Source organism: Marmota monax, unplaced genomic scaffold (assembly GCF_021218885.2).
Source record: "Marmota monax isolate L192 unplaced genomic scaffold, Marmota_monax_Labrador192_F-V1.1 WCK01_AAM20220418_F8-fsc00006, whole genome shotgun sequence".
Taxonomy (NCBI): Eukaryota; Metazoa; Chordata; class Mammalia; order Rodentia; family Sciuridae; genus Marmota; species Marmota monax.
The window spans coordinates 10,129,980-10,153,003 of record NW_026693712.1 but is presented as its reverse complement, the minus strand read 5'-3'; the positions used below and the strand labels follow the sequence as shown (position 1 = coordinate 10,153,003).

General features: G+C 42.1%; 1 protein-coding gene and 1 long non-coding RNA gene across 7 annotated transcripts in view; one reads left to right on the top strand and one right to left on the bottom strand.

The window, feature by feature from the left end:
• The window catches only part of Ablim3 (actin binding LIM protein family member 3), a 109,907-nt gene that overhangs the window by 42,368 nt on the left and 44,515 nt on the right, over window positions 1-23,024 (top strand). For all 6 annotated transcript variants that reach the window (XR_009228290.1, XM_058584230.1, XM_058584229.1 and 3 more), the window contains 3 exons: window positions 11,739-11,922; window positions 13,840-13,952; window positions 19,537-19,663. Coding sequence is in view for 5 of the 6 variants with exons in the window: in XM_058584230.1 (XP_058440213.1) it covers window positions 11,739-11,922; window positions 13,840-13,952; window positions 19,537-19,663 (424 nt within the window). In the remaining variant the exon portion in view is untranslated. The remainder of the gene's footprint in view (window positions 1-11,738; window positions 11,923-13,839; window positions 13,953-19,536; window positions 19,664-23,024) is intronic.
• LOC124103605 (uncharacterized) lies at window positions 1,921-10,031 on the bottom strand. The gene is made up of 4 exons (XR_006855239.2): window positions 9,862-10,031; window positions 9,220-9,408; window positions 2,793-2,995; window positions 1,921-2,289 (listed from the first exon to the last, which is right to left on the bottom strand). It is a non-coding gene; the product is annotated as an uncharacterized LOC124103605 (long non-coding RNA).

Sequence of the window (23,024 nt, the reverse complement as noted above, 5' to 3'; positions counted from 1 at the left end):
CAAAAACTTAAACATAGAAGCTAAAACTGTAAAACTCTTAGAAGGAATATGAGAATAAATCTTTGTGACCTTGATTTGAGCAATGTCTTCTTAGATACAACATGAATAAAAGAAAAATGGGTAAATTAAACATCATCAAAATTTAAAGCTTTTTGTGCTTCAAAAAAAAACCATTAAAAATGTGAAAAGATAACCCACAAAATGGGAGAAACTGTTTGCAAATTATTTGTCTGATAAACAACTGCTGTCTAAGCTATGTAAAGAACTTTTACCCTTAACAATAAAAAGACAAATAACTCAGTTTTCAAATGGGCAAAGGATTGGCAAATACATTTCTCCAAAGAAGTTATACAAATATATAATAAGCCCATGAAAAAAAATAGTCAATATCATTAGCTATCAAACAAATGAAAACATCCATTAGGATGGTTGTAATCAAAAAGATAATACAAGGTGTGGCTTTGGATGTGGACACATTGGAACCCTCATAGGCTGTGGTGAGAATGTAAAACAGTGCAGCCACTTTGGAAAACAGTCTGGCAATTCCTCAAAAGGTTAAACACATGGAGTTACCATATGACCCAACAATTCCAAATTTTACTCCTAGGTATATACTCAAAGAAAGGAAAACCATGTTCACACAGAATCTTACATATGAACATTCACAGCAGTATTACTCATAATGACCAAAAGGGGAAAATAACCCAATATCTCTCAACCAATGAAGATATAAGCATATTATATCCATACAGTCAGATAGTGTTCAGCAATGGAAAGGAATGAAATACGAATCTATCTTCCAATGTGGATGAACCTTGAAAACATGTTTAAAACAGTCATCATCAGAGGCTACATGATGTATGATTCCATATTTTAAAAGGGTTCAGAATTTTTTAAATGTTCAGAATAGGCAACTATGTAGAGACAGAAAGCAGATGTGGTTACCCAGGGCTGGGGATGTGGAATAAGATGAAGAGTGATTTCTAATAGGTTTGTGGTTTGTAGGTGATAAAAATACTAAATGTATTATAATTATATTAGCTAAGATTGATTTGTATACTTTAGATTATTGAGTTATATGACATATAATTGTATCTCATAAAAACTGTTAAAAGAACAAAAGGCAAAGTAAAAACATTTCCAGACAGCAAAAACGGAATGTTTTTCAGTATATCTTCACTAAATAAAATTTCAAAGTATGTCCTCTAAGCAGAAGGAAAATGACCCCAAGAACAAAGAGCTAAGATGTAAGATGGAATAGTTAGCAAAAGCTTAATTAAAATTAGAAACTTGGAAGAGAGAGATAACAAAAATACTATGAATCAGAAACTTGCATCATGAGGGCCTGAGCCTATAACTCAGGGGTAGAATATTTGCTTCACATGTTCAAGGCCCAAGGTTCAATCCCCAGCTCTGAAAGAAAGAGAGAGGGGAAAGAAGGAAGGAAAGAAGGAAGGAAGGAGGGAGGGAGGGAGAGAGGTAAAAGAGAGAAAGAAGGAAACTTTGCATTTTGAAATGTAGCTTAAAGTGGTTCTCCAAGAAAAATATATAGCCTCAAAAAATTACAATAGAGCTGGTCATATTGGTGCACATCAGTACTCCCAGTAGCTCAAGTTCAAAGCCAGCCTCAACAACTTAGTGAGACCCTGTCTCAAAATAAAAATAAACATAAAAAGGGCTGGGGATACTGCTCAGAGGTTAAGACCCCTAGGTTCAATCCTGGTACCAAAAAAAAAAAAAAAATCACCATAGAATAGAAGTTTAAAAATCAATGAACTTAGTATTGAACTCTAAAGGATTGAAAAGCAGACTGAATCCAAGGAAAATAGACGGAAGGAAATGATAAACATTAATCAAAGAAAAGACACAATGAGCAAGATTAAGAATGCCAAAAGTTGGTTCTTTAAAGAAACAATTTAAATAGTCAAAATTCTGGCAAAACTATTCAAGTAACAAGAAAACGTACAATTGAGCAATCTTAAAAAGAAAATAGGGACCTAACTGTAGTTGCTATTAAAATTAAAGTCATAATAGGAAATATTATGAACAATTTTAGAATAATAAATTTTAAAACTTAGATAACATCAATTATTCATAAGGCATAACTTACCAAAACTTACCCAAAGGGAAATTTTAAAACCTAAGTAGTCCTAAAACCATCCAAGATATTGAACTACTGAATTAGGAGTTAAAACTCTTCTATGCCAGGCATGGTAGCACATGTCTGAAATCCCATAGATTTGGGAGGCCACGGCAGGAGGATTGCAAATTCAAGACCAGCCTCAGCAACTTAGGAACAATAAAAAACAGAAAGGACTAAGGATGTAGCTTAGTGGTTTAGCATCTGTAGGTTCAATCCCAGTACCAAAACAAATAAACAAAGAAAACCTCTTTACAAAAAAAAAAAAAAAATAGCTTTTCAATCAAGTTCTTAAAACATTCAAAATCAGATCATTTAAATCTTTCAGAAACTCTTTCAGAGAATGGAAAGAAACTACTCCCCAACTCATTTTTTTTTTGAGACAGCATAATAACAAGCAATAAAAGGTAATTATAGATCAATATAATTCACAAACATGAGTTTTAAAACCCAAACAAAATGTTAAAAATCCAAGTCCAGAAAATTGTGAAAAATATAAAATAATTGATAAAACATGGTTTATTTCAGCAATGCAAAATTGGCTACTATATTAGAAAATTGTCTAAGACATTTATAAAGATATCAAGAGGTAAAATCATCTGAATATCTTAATAGAGGTAGGAAAGTATCAGGTAAATTTAAAAATCAGTACCTATTTATGTGAGTTTCTAAAAGCAGGAGGAATCAAATAAGTCTGTCATAGCTGGCATATGCTTGTAATCCCAGCAATTTGGAAGGCTAAGACTGAGACAAGTGTGAAGCCAGCCTCAGCAACTTAGGAAGACACTGTCCCAAAAGTTTAAAAAGGCTGGGGATGTAGTATCTCAGTAGCAAAGCGCCCATGGGTTCAGTTCCCTGTACAAAAAAAAAAAAAAAAATTAAATGGAATGTAGCTTCATGGTAAAAACCCCATAGGGTTCAATCCCCAGTACCAGGAAAAGCTGTCATAGCTGATGAATGATGCTAAATAAAGAAATAAATAAATGGGAGTTTATAATTCACTTGAATCAAATGTATGAAATATGATGTCAAGAGCTTTGTAATGTTTTGAACAACAAATAATAATAAAAAAGTAATAAATAAATCAAACATATTTAATGGTAAAATGTTAAAAGCATTCTTTTAATATCAGGACAAGGCTCACTGTCACATTTTGGTTCAACATTGGTCTGAAGGTCCTAGCAATGCCATAAGATATAGAAATAAAATTTACATTGTCTGAAAGGAAAAAACAAACTTGTGATAAATTTTAGATGATGTAATTGTGTAGAAAACATAATAATCTACAAATGACTTAGGAAAATTACTTTATAATAATGAGGAAAAACCCATTGGTAACCTTTAGATAATGCTAGTGAAATAATTATTCTGAAAGAAACAATCTGTGAGGTGAATAGAGAGCCTACATCCTAGGAGCAAATCTTTACCCCTCACACATCAGATAGAGTACTAATCTCTAGGGTATATAAAGAACTCAAAAAGCTAAGCACCGAAAAAACAAATGACCCAGTCAACAAATGAGCCAAGGACCTGAACAGACACTTCTCAGAAGAGGATATACAATCAATCAACAAATATATGAAAAAATGCTCATCATCTCTAGCAATCAGAGAAATACAAATCAAAACTACTCTAAGATACCATCTCTTTCCAGTCAGAATGGCAGCTATTATGAAGACAAACAACAATAAATGTTGGAGAGGATGTGGGGGAAAAGTTACACTCATACATTGTTAGTGGGACTGCAAATTGGTGCAGCCAATATCGAAAGCAGTATGGAGATTCCTTGGAAATCTGGGAATGGAACCACAATTTGACCTTGCTATCCCACTCCTCAGTTCACACCCAAAGAACTTAAAAATCAACAAACTACAGTGATGCAGCCATGTCAATGTTTATAGCAGGTCAATTCACAATACCTAAACTATGGAACCAACCTAGATGTCCTTCAATAAATGAATGGATAAAGAAAATGTGGTATATATACATTCAATGGAATATTACTCAGCTTTAAATAAGAATGAAATTATGGCATTTGCCAGTAAGTGGATGCAGTTGGAGAATATCATGCTAAACAAAATAAGCCAATCCTGAAAAACCAAAGGCCGGATGATTTCTCTAATATGCAGTTGCTAATTCACAATAAGGTGGGGGGAACTAGGGAAGAATAGCGCTACCTTAGATTAGGTGGAGGGAAATGAAGGGAGGGAAGGAGAGAGGATGTGGGGATAGGAAGGATTGTAGAACGAAACAGACATTTTGCTTTATGTATATATGTAACTCTATGACCAATGTAATTCCACAAAATGTACACTCAGAAAAATGAGAAAATTATATCCCATCTATGTATGATATATCAAAATGCATAAATGCAATCTACTGTATGTATAACTAATTAAAACAAATTAAAAATTTTTTAGTAATTATTCTGAAACAAGTTCTATAGGTCAAGAAAAATCAAACAGTTGTTGTACTTTGTACAAAATGTACTTAAATGTAAGCAAAGGGTTGATGAAGGAAATTTTCTAAGGAAACATTCTACCAAGTAAAAGAAAAAAATTAAATAATTAGAACACCTTAATTTTGCAAACCTGTAAGAAAATGATGCATCAAGGTAGTAATCAATAGCAGCCATTCCTATGAATCACCACTACCCCTAAATTATAGAAATACACAACAGCAAATATCAGTGTTGCTAAAAACAGACCTGAATCTTAGTTCAAATTTCTAGACATAACCACCAATTTACAGGAAACACAAGAGAAAGGGGAACAAGTTCATCAACACCACTGGGACACAATCAGCAAAATCCAAACTGTGAGAAATTTTTAGAGGAGATATGACCTAGTTTCTGCAATAAATACATTGCAAAGAGGAAATAAGAGGTAAAAGAGCATGGCAATTAAAGGATGCTTAAGAGGCGTATCAGCCATGCAATATGTGGACCTTGGTTAGGTCTCTATGCAAAAGAAAAAAAAAGATATTATTTTTAATGCTTTTAGGTTATTGTAGTTAGTTTTGGAGAAGAGTCCTAATATTTTAGAGATGTACTAAATACTAATGCCAAAAAGAAAATCAATAAAGAGCTTATCAAGTGTACTGGATAAAGAATAAATATAGAAAAGAAAATTTCACTTCTATATAGGATTAATAACTAAGAAACCACTTACATTAAGAATTTTTTAAATTTAAGAATAAATCTTATTAATTCATGTCAGCTTTTATGATGGAAATTATAAAATTTAAAATTTATAAAACATCATAAGAAAGATATTGAAGAAGACCTAAATGAAAGAAAGAAATATCAATATAACATGTCTACCCTAGTGAACTGTAGGGTCAAGGCAACTTTAATACATTCCTTAAGGTTTTCCATAGAAATTTAAAAATAAATTAAAATTGTATTTTTGGCAAAATACCATTTGCCCAGGGTTCATCTGCCTCTAAAGAACAAGCAACTCAGGCAGGAGGCCTGTCCTACCAGATATCATACACTTATTATGACTGTTTAAATTATTGCAGCAGTGTGTCTCAGACAAAAGACAGATACATAGACCAATGGAACTGAGCAGAGAACCAAAATAAACCTTCACACGTGTAGAAACATGCTTTTTGCAGATCAGTGGGGAACAATTAAACTGCTTGATAAATGAAACTGACATGATTAACTATCCATATGAGGGAAAATTGAATCCCTACTGTATACTATTCACTAATGTCAATTCCAGATGAATTAACAGTTGAGATATGAAAAGAAACACAATAAAGTTTTTAGAAAACATTGTAGAAGATATCTTTTTGGGACTGGGGAGTAGAAAGAATTTCTTAAACACGATAAAGAAAGTACACATCATAAAGGAAAAGTGATAAATTCAACAACACAAAAACTGAGAACTTCCGTTCATAAAAAAAAAAAGGACTAAAAAGACAAGCCTCAAATTGCAGAAAATATTTGTAATAACAATGGGGAAAAATTCATTTTTAAGATATGTAATGAATTTCTACAAGTCTCAAAGAAAGTGGGCAAAGTTATCAACAAACATTTTGCAATAGGGAAAATACAAATGGCCTGTAAGCATATAAAAAGATTCTCAATTTCATTAATATTAAGAGATGTGGAATTTAAAAACATAATAAGATATAATTTCACACATACTTTATTGTGAAATTCACATTATTTATTTATTATCTTCTTATTGTGAATTTCTTTTTTTTTAAGAGAGAGAGAGAGAGAGAATTTTTTTTTTAAATTTACTTTTTAGTTTTCCGTGGACACAACATCTTTGCTTGTATGTGGTGCTGAGGATCGAACCTGGGCCGCACGCATGCCAGGCGAGCATGCTACCACTTGAGCCACATCCCCAGCCCTTATTGTGAATTTCACATGTCTGACTGGTCAAATGTTCCCAAGTATGTGAGGAAATGGATCAGGGGATCTATTGGTGGAATATAAGTGGGGGACAAAATAGAAAATAGTCATCACCTCACAAATACAAGAAGATTCACAGCAGCATTTTTATAAAAGCAAAATTTTAAAAAAATGCACCCAGCTCACATGTCCTTCCACAGTGGAATAGATCAATTGTGATTTATTCAGTCTATGGAAAGCACCAGCCTAGTGAAAATGAATGAACTGCAGTTGCGTGCATTGACATGGGTGAGTCTCAAATACCATACTGAGCAAAGGAAGCAAGCACCGAAGAATAAGTGCAGAAATATTCCATCAATATAAAGCTCAAGCACAGGGCACACTAAACAATATAGTGTTAGTGGATTCGTCACAAGGGATAAACCTATAAGGAAAAACAAAGGGATGAAACACACGATTAGGGACAGTGTGGGAAGGAGGTCTAGGGTGAGGAAAACGGGCTTCTGTGGCACTAGTAACATCCTATTTAATAAACTTGGTAGGGGGCACATAGGTGTGTGTTTATTACTCTTTAAACTGTACAAATATATTTTATATATTTTATCTATATCTATTTTAAAATTAAAATGTATCAAATAAATGAATTAGATCACCCTTGGAGGCACTTCTGATTTTGAAATTTTCATAAAATCTAATCTCATCTGAAAAGTTGAAAATCAGCAGAACTATATGGCAGAATGCTAGGCTTTCAGATCTGAACGTGCCCCTCTGTTACTACCTCCCGCCCTCATTCTACAAATGAGCTCCAGAAAGTGAAATCAATTTCTCAAGTCACATGCACCTGAGTTGCAGAACAGGACTAGGGACAAAGGTCCAGTAAGCCCTGAAACCCCGTGCTTTCTTCTATTTACAGTGAGCATTCATTCTGTATTTTCCCAATTCTTTTTTTTTTCAATTGGTTATTTTTAGTTATATGTAACAATAGGATTCATTTTGACATAATTGTAAAAGCATGGAATATAATTTGTTCTAATTCAGTCCCCAGTACTTCCCCTTCCCCTCCCCTTCTCCCTCCCCATGTTCCCTTCCCTCCACTCTACTGATCTTTCTGCTATACACTTATAGTTTTTTTTTTATTATTATTGTCTTATGAATGTACTCGATGATGAGATTCAATGTGGTGTATTCATATATGTACATAGAAAAACAAGGTCGGGTCATTCCACTGTCTTTCTCTATCCCACCCCTCCTCCCTACTTTTCCTCCTCCTTTGTGTACTCCACTGATCTTTCTTCTATTCTTTTTTTTACCCACCCACCCCCCCATTATTTTGGATTAGCTTCTGCATATCAGAGAACATATTCCACCTTTGACTCCCTTATTTCACTTAGTATGATAGTCTCCAGTTCCATCCGTTTACTGACGCGTGCCATAAAGTCATTCCACTTTATGGCTGAGTAATGCTCCATTGTGTGTAGACATACCACATTTTCTTTATTCATTCATCTGTTGAAGGACACCTAGGTTGGCTCCATAGCTTGGCTATTGGTAATTGTGCTGCTATAAACATTGATATGGCTAGGACACTGTAGTGTGTAGATTTTAAATATTTTGGATATATACCTAGGAGTGGGATAGCTGGGACATATATTGGTACCAGTCCTAGTTTTTTGAGGAATCTCTACACTGCTTTCCCGAGTGGTTGCACTAATTTTCAGTCCCACCAACAATGTATGAGCGTACCCTTTCCCCGACATTGTATTTTAGATAATTGCCATTATGACTGTAGTGAGATGAAATCTCAATGTAGTTTTAATTTGCATTTCTCTAATTGCTAGAGGTGTTGAACTTTTTTTTTCATATATTTGTTGACCATTCATATTTCTTCTTTTGAGAAGTGTCTGTTTAATTTCTTTGCACATTTATCAATTGGGTTGGATTTTTGTTTTTGTTTTTTTACGTTAACTTTTTTGAGTTCTTTGCATATCCTGGATATTAATGCCCTAAGGAACAGGTGGCAAAGATTTTTCTCCCATTCTGGAGGCTCTCTGTTCATACTCTTAATTGTTTCCTTTGCTGTGCAGAAGCTTTTTAATTTGATGCCATCCCATTTATTGATTTTTTTTTTAAATTTTACTTCTTGTGCTTTAGTAGTCTTGTTAAGAAAGTTGATTCCTGAGTTGACTTATTGGAGTATTGGGACTACATTTTCTTCTAGCAGTCGTAGGGTTTCTGGTCTAATTTCTAGGTCTTTGGTCCACTTTGAGTTGATTTATGTACAGAGTGAGAGATAGGAGTTAAATTTCATTCTACTACATATGAATTTCCAGTTTTCCCAGCACCATTTGTTAAAAAGGCTATCTTTTCTCCAATGTATATTTTTGGCACCTTTGTCTAATATCAGATAACTGTGTTTATGGGGTATTTTCTGTCTTCTATTCCATTCCATTGATCTTCCTGCCAGTTTTGGTGCCAATACCATGCTGTTTTAACTTTGCACAATCTTTCCTATTGTCCAACCATAGTATTTACTTTTGTTTTATTTAATTAATAGACTTTTTTTTTGATTCACAGAATAATGACTGGCCTGGATACACTAGTTCTGTTAAATCTATATTGCTAACCTTCTTCATGACCTTCCTGTTATTTGAATTTCCATCTCTGCTCAGCCTCAAACACATCTGTCATGCTCATACTGCTTGCTACATACCTTTTATCCCTGTATTCTCCACTGTATTTCCAGGAACCCCTGAGACTCTTATCAACCGTGACATCCTTTTTACCAAAAGCTTCCTCCTTCAGCTCCTTGGGGGGGAAATGGAGGAATTGGTCGTTCCAAGTTTTCTTGTGGCCTCCTGGTTTTCTGTACTGGGAGAGGTAGCTCTGAGGGTGGAGTTAGCTGGGAAAACAAAGGGGAGAAAAGAAGGGAAAAAACAGGAACTATTTCCAATGAGGTCGTAGGCCAGGATCCAACTAATTCCACGAAGCAATTGATCCGCCACCTGCACACCCAGGACAGCCTGTACTCTGGCTTAGTCTGCTCTGGGGACTAGGCATTGTTTGATATGATGAATTCTCATGATGCCTGGTGGAAGATGAGCCCTCCCCCACCTCCTGTCACCACTGTCCCCACCATGGCCCTGCCTCTTCACAGGGGTGGCTTGGGGGCCACAAGCAAGACTCCACAGTGAATTTAAAATGTTCAGACACACGGTACACCCTGAGGAAGTCCTTCTCATGGACTCACAGGAGGTCAGCTGTGAAGGAAAAGCTCAGCCTCTTCATTTTGCACAGAAGTGAACGGAGGCCCCAGGGAAGGAAGGACCGCATTCACTGCCTTCCGGAGACTTACGGCAGTGATGAGCCTGGAGTCCAGAGGTCTGATCCCCATCTCCAACTGTCCTGCTGTGATTTCTGGAGCCACCTCTCTCTCCCTCACCCTGGCCCTTTAAGCCTTCCTCTAACCTACAGAGGTGAATAAACACTTGCGAAATATTTCTGGCATTCACCTGGGAAATCTTTCCTGTTTTTATTCTGGCTTCTTCTGCAGAACAACTTTCCCAGTCAATGATGACGTGTTATTTGCTGGGGTGATTTTGTCTGATTCCAGGCTGGTTCCTCAGATCTTCGGGTTGGGAAACTACCTCATTGATTTCCCTCACCATTGATCCCTCCTGAAAATGTCGACGTATAGTAACCAAATCCTCAGAAAACCCATGTGAAAGACCATAGTAACTGTTCACTAATGTGTGTGAGAGCTGTAACTCTCCCCTTGGACTAGTTTGTGTTGGCCCAGCTAACTTGTCCCCTCCCAGAGGCTATCTATGTGAAAAGCCAAGCTGCCAAGCAGTCTCCTGGTGAGGGCAGGCTAAGAACATGGGAGCTGGCCACAGGACTCAAAGAGGATTCATTTGCTTTCCCTTAGCTGCTGACCAGCCCCTTCCTGAGGGATCCATCCTCACGTTAGCTGCACAAATGCACTCCGTGAGTTGCTGTTCTTCTGTTGGCCCTGGGAGCCATTTGTTTCTATGGAAGAAACCTCACCTCTTGACATTCTGCCCATGATGTTTTGATTTCATAACTTAACTCCTTATGAGAAAATCTTATTTCCCATATGTCAAAGTCCTTTATTGGAGCTCGTTCCCACATAACTCAGTTGTTCAGACACTTATAAATCTACCTCTTCTATTATCTAACTTCTATTTATTTCTTCATAATGTCTACAAGAACATTCCAAGAGAACTTATGAAATATCTAACAAATTCATATTATGGCTCATCAGTGCAATTGATCATTTTGGCAACAAGATGATGGGTAACATTATACCTCTCCACTTTTGTTTATGTTTGAGATTCCCCCCCCCCTTAAAACTAGGGATAAAACTGCTGTGGCTTCTCAGTACCCCACAAAGCCTGAACTTCTTAAATTGAATTGAGCCCTTCCTCAAACATGTCTAAAAACCCTTTTCCTGTATGACTTCCCTCTACTCCCTACAAATACCACCCCTACCCCAGTCCCTACATCACTCTTACCCACAGTATTTACTGCATGAACCTACCCCAGGGCCCATCACTCTGGGTATGTGGCATCTTTCTGTGTGATCTTTTCTCTGCATACATTTTTAGCTCTTTGCAGTTCAGGGAGTGTTTTCTCATTCATGCTGGGAACAGACCAATCCTCTGTGGCTGTGGTGAGGATAGATTAGAGACTGAACTAACCATCCCATTGCCATCAGAAGTTGTCTGCCATTTGGGATGTGGAGCATGTGGTCTCCACGCTGCTATTCACCTGGCAGCATCATGCACCTAGGAAGTAGCGGGGAGAATTTTAACTGAGTGATTCTTTTATATAATTCACGATACTATCAGCACTGCATGAGTCACAGGGCCTTAAACTTGAGTATATTGAAAGGATTGTACCACATCCATGGTGTTGCATTAGCATTGGCTAGGCACTGTGCAGAATGCAGATGCCATGCCCCTGCCCCAGGGAGCTTGACCAGGCCCAGGCATCTGCCTCTAAAGAAGCTCCCCCATGACTCTGATGCAGGTGGTCTGTAGGCCATACTGTAAGGCAACACTAGCCCCAAAGCCCCACGAGGCCTGTTTTGCTACCATTCTCTGGCCACTCATGACAAAATCAGATACCAGCCTTCCCCCCCGTGAGGACCTCACGCTTGCAGACCTCCCTGGACTCAACCTGCCCTTGTTTTCTCCTTGTTTCCCCAAGTGTGTGGCTGTGGCCTGGCCCAGTCGGGCTTCTTCTTCAAGAACCAGGAGTACATCTGCACCCAGGACTACCAGCAACTCTATGGCACCCGCTGTGACAGCTGCCGGGACTTCATCACAGGAGAGGTCATCTCCGCCCTGGGCCGCACCTACCACCCCAAGTGCTTCGTGTGCAGCTTGTGCAGGTCAGCAGGTGGCCAACAGGGCCTGGGCCCTTAGGCTGAGCCCCAGGGAAGGGGAAGACATGGCCATTCCCAAACAAAAGTTCTGGGGCTTACTGGGCTTATGCTAGACACCTGACCTCAAGGACTGCAAGGACGAAAGGATCTGAAGGACCAGTGGTATTCAAACCTTTTAACAGCTGAATCCCTCCCTTCACGTGCAGTCTGATGTAAAACACTAGTTCATCCTATGGTGGAAGCAGAGTGAGAATCCGAGCTCCATATTCAGTCTCCCATTCCTATCAAAAGCTCCACCTATACCCCAAAAAACCACTAAGTACCCTGGTCCCTTGGAATACAGTTTGGAAACACAAATCTGGCTCAGGCTCCTGTGACTTAATCTACAGGTGGTACAAGGATGTCTGTTTATAGCCTTCCTCCACCACCACAGTACCATCTCCTGCTGGCAGGGTGACCCTAGTAAGGGACCCCACCTCTATACATTTCAGTTTCTCTATCAGTAATAAGGGCTCAAAACCACAGCAACATCATTTGGTTTTTGTGAAGATCAGTGAGATGCTGAATGCAAAGACCTTAGCTCAGTAACTGGTGCATAGTGTGTCTGTTATTATTCTTCTCATTGTCATGATAACCATCTAGCCTCTCTCAAGACCTCTCCAAAGATGGAGAGCACCTCCCTGCCCCCTTCTCCACCCCAGCATCTCAGTCACTTGTTAATCTAGCAAAGGTACATTAAGAGTCTACTGTATGCCAAGCACCACATTAAGGAGATGAAAAAAAATAAAGAAAATCCTCAATCCTGCCCACAAATACATTAAAATTTAATGGACATCTCTGATTAAGTAATAAGTAAAGCATGATTGAAGTATATCTGCATTTTTAGTTGGGAAAAGAATTTATAGATTGATTATTATTCTCAAAAAAAATAGCCACTGGTTAGTTATCAGCTAGAGGAATTAACCAATTGGAGTTTCTGATTGAGATTAATGGGAGACTATGTAAGAAAATATAATCAGTCAATTAAATTCATTCATTCATCTATCTCTTAGGACCTGAGCCCTGCGTTCTAGGATTCCAGACCCATCAGAGGTCAGCACAGAGGATCCATATAGCACAAGGCAAAGTTTAACACTGTGTCTTTCTACCATGAGTTAGTGGCTAGGCCACAGTGAGAGCATGGCTCCCCAGCCTCCTGCCCAGCATCCCCTGCATTGTCCCACACTGCAAATACAAGGACAGGGGAAATGCTGGAAGCCTTTGCCAGGGTTTATGCTTACAGATCCTAGGACAGATGTCCCAAACTGTAGGAGAAGCAAGAAGAGCCAAGCAAGGCAACTGACAGTGTGGGAATCCTGTATATGGCTGATAATTTTGTTGGGGAGGCAGGATCTATATGAGCTTGAGTCTGGGCTGAGCAAACTGAGCAAATACAGAGTAGGAGGGGAAAGGGTTATTTGGGGACTTATAAACTCCCCATTGGGGTAGAAGATTTTGAGAAATGTCTGGATAGTGAAAGGAAGAAATTTCAGTAAGTTCAGAAATTGAATTATTTTGTTTTCATATGGGGGAGGTCAAGTGGTGATGGAAAAATATCCTTCCAGGAAGAAGAACCACTCCGTGAGGAGTTAGTAGCCTCTTCCCCTTAAAATTGAAACATGTAAGCCCAGATAAGCAGCATGATTTGTCCAGTGTCAAATCATATGAATGGCTCTTGGGGACCTCCAGTTCTGACCTCCAGGACCCTCACTGAGTGGTTTAGTCAGCCTGTCACTGTGAACAGCATTTGAATTTGCCTGGTGCTCTAGAAAGACAAGGTGCATGTGTTCATGCATTGCTGTGAGCATGTGTGTTATCAGGTCACCAATAGTCACAAAATCTCAGGAGAGGAAGCATTGACTTTCTTCCTTGTCCCCCTTGCAGGAAGCCGTTCCCCATTGGAGACAAGGTGACCTTCAGTGGTAAAGAATGTGTGTGCCAGACCTGCTCCCAGTCTATGACCAGCAGTAAGCCCATCAAGATCCGCGGACCAAGCCGTGAGTCCTCCCCACCGGGCACCTCCTCTTCAGGGGCGCACCTCCATAGGTTCCTCGGTTCAGTCACTGTCCACCACTCCCACAGGCCTAAAAGGAAGCAGGGGAGGTTCCCACCCTGGAAATTCCTAAGTGTGACCCAGTTGGCAGAGAGCCCAGACAGACACACAGCTCTACGAACATACTACAGGGAAGACGGGCTGCCCAACTGGAAACTCTGATGGCCAGTGCCACTTCATCAGTCACTTGGGTGGCTCTCTTCTGGGACAAGCTAGGTACCTGCTCTTATGTCCCAGTGACACTGTGACAGGGTTGATCAAGTCTTTTGTCACCAGTGGTCCTCAATTTTTACAAACTCCACGAAGAAAAAATTTTCAGACATGTCTCACAGAGGAAGTAGGGAGCACCTGGGAGCAAGCAAGAGACTGGGCTAGTGCTTTGGAGAGAATGTCCCATGGACCCCTGCCCCCTGCATCAGCTTCACTGTGAAACTTGTGAAAATGCAAATTTCTGGGCTCACCTTGTACCTCTAGGGATGGACTGTAAGAGTCAACCCTCTTAGTAAGCTTTCTGTGTGAGACATTTGCTATTCCTAAAATTGGGAACCATTATGTAGGGCTGAGGGGCAGCTGATGTGCCATGTTATGTTTTATCACCAAACCACAGATTGGGGGGATAGTGAGGATCGAGAGTGTATCTTGGAGCATTCATCTTCCTGGTGGAAGTCCATCCTACTCAAGTGTGCCTAGCAACAAGATGTCTAAATTACCATTCCCAGATGCCCTTGTCAGACTGCTGACTTCATATGCCTGCACACACATAGATCAGCCCCCTGGGTCTCCGTCAGCCACATTAGGCTCCAATGTGCTTTCATGTTATATGACACTGGCTGGCCTCATGGAGAGAATCAATGAAAACCCATTAGCCTCTTGGGCTGTATCATGGTGCGGGTACAGGGGCTGCCAAACATGGCCCAGCAGAGTCAGCATGTGGGGGCTGCATCCCATCTAGGAGGGTGAGCAGAGAACACCTCAAGCCAGCAGGGTTCAGTTCCCAGGGGCTCCATTAGAGTCTGCCCAGCCATGGTCAACCAAGAGGAGGGTAGAGAATGGCTCCCTCCCTTGCTTTCCCTTCCCTTCAGTCAACTGGAACGTGTTCCCAGAATGTGCAGCAGCCTTCCTTCAGTGTCCTTGGCAATGCCCAAGAACAGTTTGCTGTTCTAACCAAGTTTCCATCTCAAGGTGGCTGAGTGTACATGCTGTTATCCTTCGTAACTCCTTGGAAACATCATCCAGAAACAGTCAGAGGCTAGGATTGCAGGTCTGTGGCCTGTGACTGATGCCACTGAGAACCCCAGAGGCCAGTGGAACAACATGCAAAGCAGTAGAGAGCAGGGCAAGCTTGAGTCAGGAGCCTTCCAACCTTCTGCATGAAACAAAATCAGTCATGTCGACTTCCTGAGACTCAGTTTACCCAGCTCTGAACGAGGGATGGAATTTCTTATCACCCTCTCAGGATTGTTGTAGAAAGTGAATATATTAGTATGTAAGAATTGAGCTAACATACAATATACACTGTAGCGAGTGAAATATAAAGTGAGCACACCAAAGGAGCACTGAGATTAAGATTCCTGTTATTTCTGTCAGGTTGTGCTAATGTTTCTGTGTGCTGGGGTCTGGCCAGAGGGAGATTTCCTCAGCCAAATGTGGAGTCTCACATGTGAACTCTTTTCAAAGAGAGACTCCTAAATGTCTCTACCATAATTTTGCAGAGTAGGAGACAGAGAAATGTGAGGGAAATCGAGTTTGTGGACAGTTTTCAGGAGGAGCTTTTAGGATTGTAGCTTCTGTCATTATTCATCACACACACACATCAATCCATGGATCCACATATATTTCGTAGAAGGATTTTCTCCTAGGTGGTCACTGTTCATGCTGCAAATGCCAGGGGGGCTGACTAGAGGGCATGCTGGAAGTCCTCCTGAGTTCCCAAAGAAGAGAGGAGAGCCAAGAGATCAGCCAGGTCTGAGAGATTGCCAAGAAGAACATATCATGGAAAAGGAAAAAGAACCTGTTTTCTGTTGTTTCTGTTCCTTAAGCTACAGCAGTGTGGAGTTTTTATCTTTGGAGGGTAAATAGAGATATTCTTGAAAAACAGGAGCAGTGTTTGCTCAAAAAAGATCAAGAAGAATACTCAGGAACTGTCAAGAAGAAAGAATCATGTTACTTACCAGAGGAAAAAGAAACGTCTCCTCAGATCTCACAGAGAAGAATCAGCAGCAGTTACAGCATCAGCATCACCACCATCACCACCATCACCACCATCACCACCATCGTTACCACCATCACTTAATACCACCACCATCACCACTACTCCACCATCACTAACACCATCACTTAACACCACTACTACCATTACCACCACCATCACTTAACACCACCACCATCACCACCATCACTACCATCACCACCACCATCACTGAATACCACCAACATCACCACCACTACCATCACCACCACCATCACTACCATCACCACCACCATCACTTAATACCACACCATCACCACCACTACCATCACCACCACCATCACTTAACACCACCACCATCACCACCATCACTACCATAACCACCACCATCACTTAATACCACACCATCACCACCACTACCATCACCACCACCATCACTTAACACCACCACTACTACCATTATCACCATCACCACCATCACTACCATCATCATCACCATAACTAACATTAGCATCAGTGTCACCTTCATTACTACCACCATCACCATCACAACATTATCACCATCATTTGTAGCATCACATCATCATCACTGCTTATCACTACCAACTCCCCCATCACTATCAATGCCAGTATCACCATCAGCATTGATTATTACCATTGTCAGGCAACTGCACTAAATATGCTACACAAAAATTTTATTTAATCACTACAGATTCAAAGGGCCTAAATGGTTTCTCCAAAGTGACACAGATAATAAGACAAGAGACTAAGCAGCCTGATTCTGGAGGTATTCTGCTAACACCCTATACCAGAAACATGACTTGCTAATTGGAAGGGTTATATCTTCCTGGATTAGTTACCTAGAACAAATTGGGTAGCTTGCTGTGACTCAAAAAACCCACTTATTTTTGCTCATCTAAGTGGAATGAATGACATAGTAAACGAAACTAAAAATGGTGGCCAAAGGTCTTTAGAGGCTGCAGTAATAAACTGAGGGACTTGGGAGGAACAGGTGGAGGCATCAGACTTTCTACCAGATAATGATCATAATTTTGGAATGGAGAGGAACATGTGAGGAGTGGACAGCTGGCTCTGCAGAAACCAACTCAGTATAGGGTGCGGTTCTCACGACTGCTTATGGCACCAGATCCATGGGCTCCCAGATGGGGTGTCTGAAGCTCCACCAGTAGTCAAGAAGGAAAGGAGGAAGAAAACCATCCAGATAAATATGAAACCAGTACAATGGAGGCCCAGCAATGAATCATGAAAAGAAACACAGAGAAGGCATCCCAGAACTAAGCAGAGCATCACTGCAGAGGAGCGTTGCCTGTAGCCTCAGATCAGAGATCAAGCATCACTTGGGATGTGGATTAAAAACAGGAGAGTGTGAAATAATACACTAACCATTTATGGATACATAATGTTACTTATACCTGCTGATCAAAAGGAAGGAATTCAGATGAGGGAACCAGGGCTCAGAGGTCAAACGACTAGATGGTTCTCACCTAGGCCAGCTTCTCACTCACTCAACCTCTCATTGAAGTGTTAACCACTGCACTGTACTGGCTCCTAAATTTTAGCTCAAGATGCTAAATTCATGTCAGATTTTCACTTTAATGCAGCAGATGGGACTCATCACTGGAAGGTGGCCATGGAACAGTGCAGCCATTAAATAAGTTTTATTGACAAAGTGGAGGACTGTTTCGTTGGCCAGTAGCAGGCACTCCTCTCTGGCCTCCACAAGTGAACTAGACCAGTGATGACCATAGCAAGTGAAGCACAAGGAAGGGTACCAAGAAGCCCTACTTGTCTTTATTTGAAGGAAATGACATGTGAGGAAAAGATGATTATTCTAATTTGTATAAGAGTGGGGGAATCACTGGAGGTGGCATCAGCTCCACATAAAGACGGAATCCATGGCAGTCATTCCTGTCCAAACAGAGTGGTCTTCCTCAAGAAGGGCTGAATGGCTTACCCCTGACATGACTAAGCGGGGGGGGGGGGGGGGGGGGGGTCACTTGTCAATCATGTGACAAGTTCCTGCACTGGCTGGGATATTTGACTAAGTGCTCTGTGAATTTAAAGCCCCTATAGAATTATTAAATCCTACTGGGAAGTCTCACAGAGACAAAAATGTTCGGTCTCTGTGGCCTAGAAAACTTGACCAGAGGCCTGCAGTGTGTGCATTGAGGTTGAGCACCTCACTCCTCGGGACTAGCCCCTCCTCACAGCCAGCTGGACACAGGGTCACTTCATTTTCTCTCCCAGGACAGGCTCCCAGCAGGATTGAGGACTGTCCAGCCAGGCTCCCCCAACTCTACATGCGACCCCTTTTTCCTCACTGTTACAAAGTGCGCATTTGTCCGTGTGGCGCCAACAGGGCGGTTTGCCCTCTGGTAAACTTTGCCCCGTGACCCTGTCCTCCTCTAAAGCGGGCCATCCGGTCAGCTAGGCCTGAATTCCCAGCATCTCCCAAGTACCTTGGCCGCTGGCTCCATTTCCTGCCCCTCCCCTCCTCAGACATTCATTGAGCAACGAGCAGACCGCTGGGCCTGCCCCACATTCTGCTGGCCCCAACACACATTCCAGAGTGATAGTGACAGGGAGTGAGGGGACAGTTCTGGTTTGGGACAGAAGATTCATCAGACTCTAATCTTTGCTTCTTGGGAGGCAAATGTTTGCTGTATAAGCACATTGGGGAAGGGAGGGGTGGTGTGGTGACTTCTATCCTTTGCTGAGCACTGTAAGGGCCACCTGTTTGTACTCCTTCAGCAGACAGGCTTGGAGTTACTACCATTCTCTGAGCACCATGCCAGGCGAAGGAAAAATTCACCCTCAAAACACAGATGTGGCCCTTGCCACTGAGTGTACAGACAGGAGAGAGAAAAAGAAAGCAGACTATCCCCAGAAGGGGTGCCTCTCAAACTTCACGGGACTCAGAGATCTTGCTGAAATCCCCAGGTCTGGGTGGGGCTTGCCATGCCACATGCTGCAAGTTCCAAGAAAATAGGGATGCTGTAGGTGTCAAGATCATGGAGTGATGCACAACCTCAGTTACCAACCAGAGGAGGGAAGAAGCAGCGCAGGACCGCTGTGGATGAGCTGCAGACACGATGATAAGCAGGAAGGTCTTTTTCTCCCCTCCACCAAGTCCCCTGTGGACAGGCCAGGTCTCCAGGGGCCTTTTCTCTTCCCTAGTAGGGTCTCTGGGAAGCTGCCAATGCCAAGGTGGGAAAACGTGTTGGTGAGGGGGGAGTCCCTTGCTGGGGGCATGAGTTGATGGCAGGAGGGCCAAAAATCCCAGGGCGTTTTACTCAGCAGTGTCCTCTTGTCTTTGCAGACTGTGCAGGGTGCAAGGAGGAGATCAAGCATGGCCAGTCACTCCTGGCGCTGGACAAGCAATGGCACGTCAGCTGCTTCAAGTGCCAGACCTGCAGTGTCATCCTCACCGGGGAGTACATCAGCAAGTGGGTGTCCCTCTCCCTGCCGGTCCCTGCTTCCTGGGCCTCTGTGTCCACCGAGGCCTCCCCATCCAGCCCCTAGCTGAATCTCCAACATCACCCCTCCTCATTCCTTGCTGCCACACTTGAGCTACAAGCCTCTTTCCGCCGGCAGGCCCTCACACACTGTTCCCTCTGCCTGTGGTGGTCTGGCCCCTCTCAGCACTTGCTCCTTCTATGCCTCCTGCTCAGAGGTGCCCTCTACGCCACGCCCCACCTCCACTCCCCCAGCCCCGGCCCTCAGACTGCTGCTTGTTTCCTTTGCAGGGCTGCCAACATTTATAATTATATACTTATCTGTTGTAACTTTTTAATAATGTTTACAAGTCTAACTACCATTTACTGGACTTTTATTATGTGCAAGGAAGTTATTAACTGCTGTGGATGGGTTATCACATTAAACCCCCTTAACTACCCCCACAAGGGGTCTGTCTCCATGGGATACTAAGACTCAGGGGAGTAACTTACTCTAGTGGTGGTGTTTATTCCTCCCACCAGGACAGGGGCTTTGTTTAGTCACTCTGGTGTCCTCTTCCCATAGTCAATAATGCCTGACCATTGTCAATAATATAGTTATTGAATGTATTTAACTGAGATAAGAGGAGATGATGGACACATAAAGCTATTGGGACAGAGGAGCCAACCCCCAGAAAACTGCACACTGCAGCTTTGAATAAGCCCCCTTGTTGCTAGATCCTAGTTACCACATGTATATACTAAAGTACCCAAAAGCTTCTGACCCCAGATACTTTCTAGGCCCATATGTGGCCTGATGCCAGGAGATGGTGAGCGTGTAGTGTTGCTGTATATATAGTTTCTGCTTTCAAGACACAGTTTAATAAGGGAGATAGGCTGTATGCATGAAGAATCAGGGTATATGAAAGGAGTTCATGAGAAATTTAAATCATAAAACTTTTTCAATCATAACTGACAGAGAACCCAATTCTAACTCACTTAAAAGCAACAGGAGTTTATTAACTCACAGAAATTGAAAGTTCAGAGGCATTCTGGCTTCAGGCATGGCTGCATCTAGGGACTTAAAGATGTCTACAGATCTCTCTCTCTCCCACCCCCCCCCACCCCTCCCCATGTTGAATTCATTCTCAAGCAGGCCCTCCCTAAGTAGCAAAGAAAATAACCAGTAATGCCAGGTTTTTTTCCCCTTCTATCAGCTTAGCAAGCCTAGCAGACAGAGGCCTGTTTCCCAAGACCTTCAGCAAATATCCCAGGACTGCCTCTGATTTGGCTACCCTTGGGTCACACACCCATTTCTGATTGACCACTAGCAAGGAGGATACAATCCTAGAGCCATCAAGCAGCCTTTGTGACCTACAGTAACCTCAAGTGAAGGAGTGTCTTCCAAAGGAAAATCCTAGAACTGGTACCAACAGAAGGGGAAATGGATGGTAGCCAAACAACACCTGCCTATGTCCAAGGTGCAAGTGAAGGACAGTGAACATTCAGAAAAATGAGGGCTCACTTTTAATTAGCAGGAAGTGGAGTCTGGAAACTGTGAACTTCGTGGCAGGTGATAGTCTTTGGGCTGCATGTTGGAAAAGGGTGTAAGATTTGAAAATGCACAGGAGAGTGTGCATACCTAGCCTGGCAAGACAAGACAGGTGGTGAGTGTGGAGCACCCACCCTCACCCTATTTGGGAGCTCGAGTGAGTGCAGAGATGAAGCAGAGTCCCAGGCTGCAGAGGTGAGCTGAGGTCGGGTCACCAAAAGTTCTGAGTGCATGTCAGTGGGAGTTTGGCATTTCCCTCTGGACCTGCCAAGGAAGGAGTGTCCTTAGTAAGTCATCAGCCAGGAGTGCTTGAATCTGGGATCCCAAGTCAAAATTCTCTGGGGCAGTAAGAGCTTGCTCTGAGTTCCTCTCAAGGAGGCCCAGCCCAGGTTACCCACTACACCTGGCGCCTCTACAGTCTGCCTCTGGGTTCCTCACCTAGTTGAGACAGAGTGGTGATGGCATCAGATGCCAGAGTAGAAGCCCAGTCTGTGTGACCTAGGCCAGGGACTCAACTGCTCTGAATCTTAGCTTCTTCATTTATAAAAATAGGTTTAATAAGATCAACTCCTGGTAGGGATGTGTCAAGGCTCAGAGATCTGTACTTTGTACCTAATGAGTGCCCAATAAATCTTCATTTTACCATCTATCTTTTCAGAATCAGGGACATTTCAAGTTCCTTAAGGCCTCCCCAACTCAGGCATCCAAATAAGGTTGTGTTGGCATTTATAGCCAAATTTTTCTGGCTCATTGACCTGCCTCCTAATGAACAATTTTTGCTTCCCCTGCAAAGTAGCCCTCTTGTACTAACAGAGTGAGAACTTGTTTGAGGGCTGGGGGGTTTGAAGGAGTGGAGGAGGTTTGTCTCATAGGGTCACAAGTAAGTCCTTGCTCTGTGGGCACAGTCTCACCTCCAGTTCTTTGCCACACTTCAGCTCTCCTTGTTGCTTCTTCAGGAAGTGCTGGCTGCCCTGCTGCCCAGGCAGGGCTCCCAGAAGCCCCAGCATGGCCCCATCTTTGAGATAGAAACTTGGCATGTCTGTCCTTTATATCACACTTTGAACCAACTTCAAAAGTGGGGGAAACATCCCTCTCTCCTCAGAGTTCAGTCCCACTCCTTAAAGTTAGGTAGGTCCAAAAGGCTGGGCTGAGCTCACCAGTGTCCTCAACTGTTTCTGTGTCAGCTCTGGAGAGTTGAGCACCAAACATCCTTCCCCAAATCCCCTCTAAGCAATCTTGGCAATTGCTGCCATGAGCTGAGTACCCACTGTGGGCCAGGCACCATGCTAACCCTTGGATACACTGGCCCTATCTCCTTTAATCCTCATGTAAACCTGGATGAGAAACCAGACCATCTGGATCCAGATCCCAGCTTCCTGTCATCCTGGGTGGCCTAGGACAAGTTACTCAACGACTCCCTGCTTGGGTTTCCTTGTCCACCCCTTGGGAAATATCATTGAGCCCATGGGGCTGCCCTAAGGACTAAATGTGAAACACCACCAGAGAGCCCAGCACACACCAAGCAAGAAGTGTTAGTGGTAAGAGGTAGTGTAAGTAGTATGAGGTAGTGTAAGATAACCGATGGCAATCACCTCTGTCTGCTAAGTCCAAAGCACTGAGTAGAAATAGAGCGTGTAGGAGGCATTCAGGGGAAGCTGCTGATCTTGCAGCACAACCAGATGGTTCTTCCACTACAGGTGAGATGTTTGATCCTTAAGGATGTGCAAAACATTGATCACATCCATTACCTCCTGGAAGGAACCCTGAGAGGAACTGGAGGGAAGGTGGGGATTTCTCCCTTTATGCCTTGAGACTGTTGTG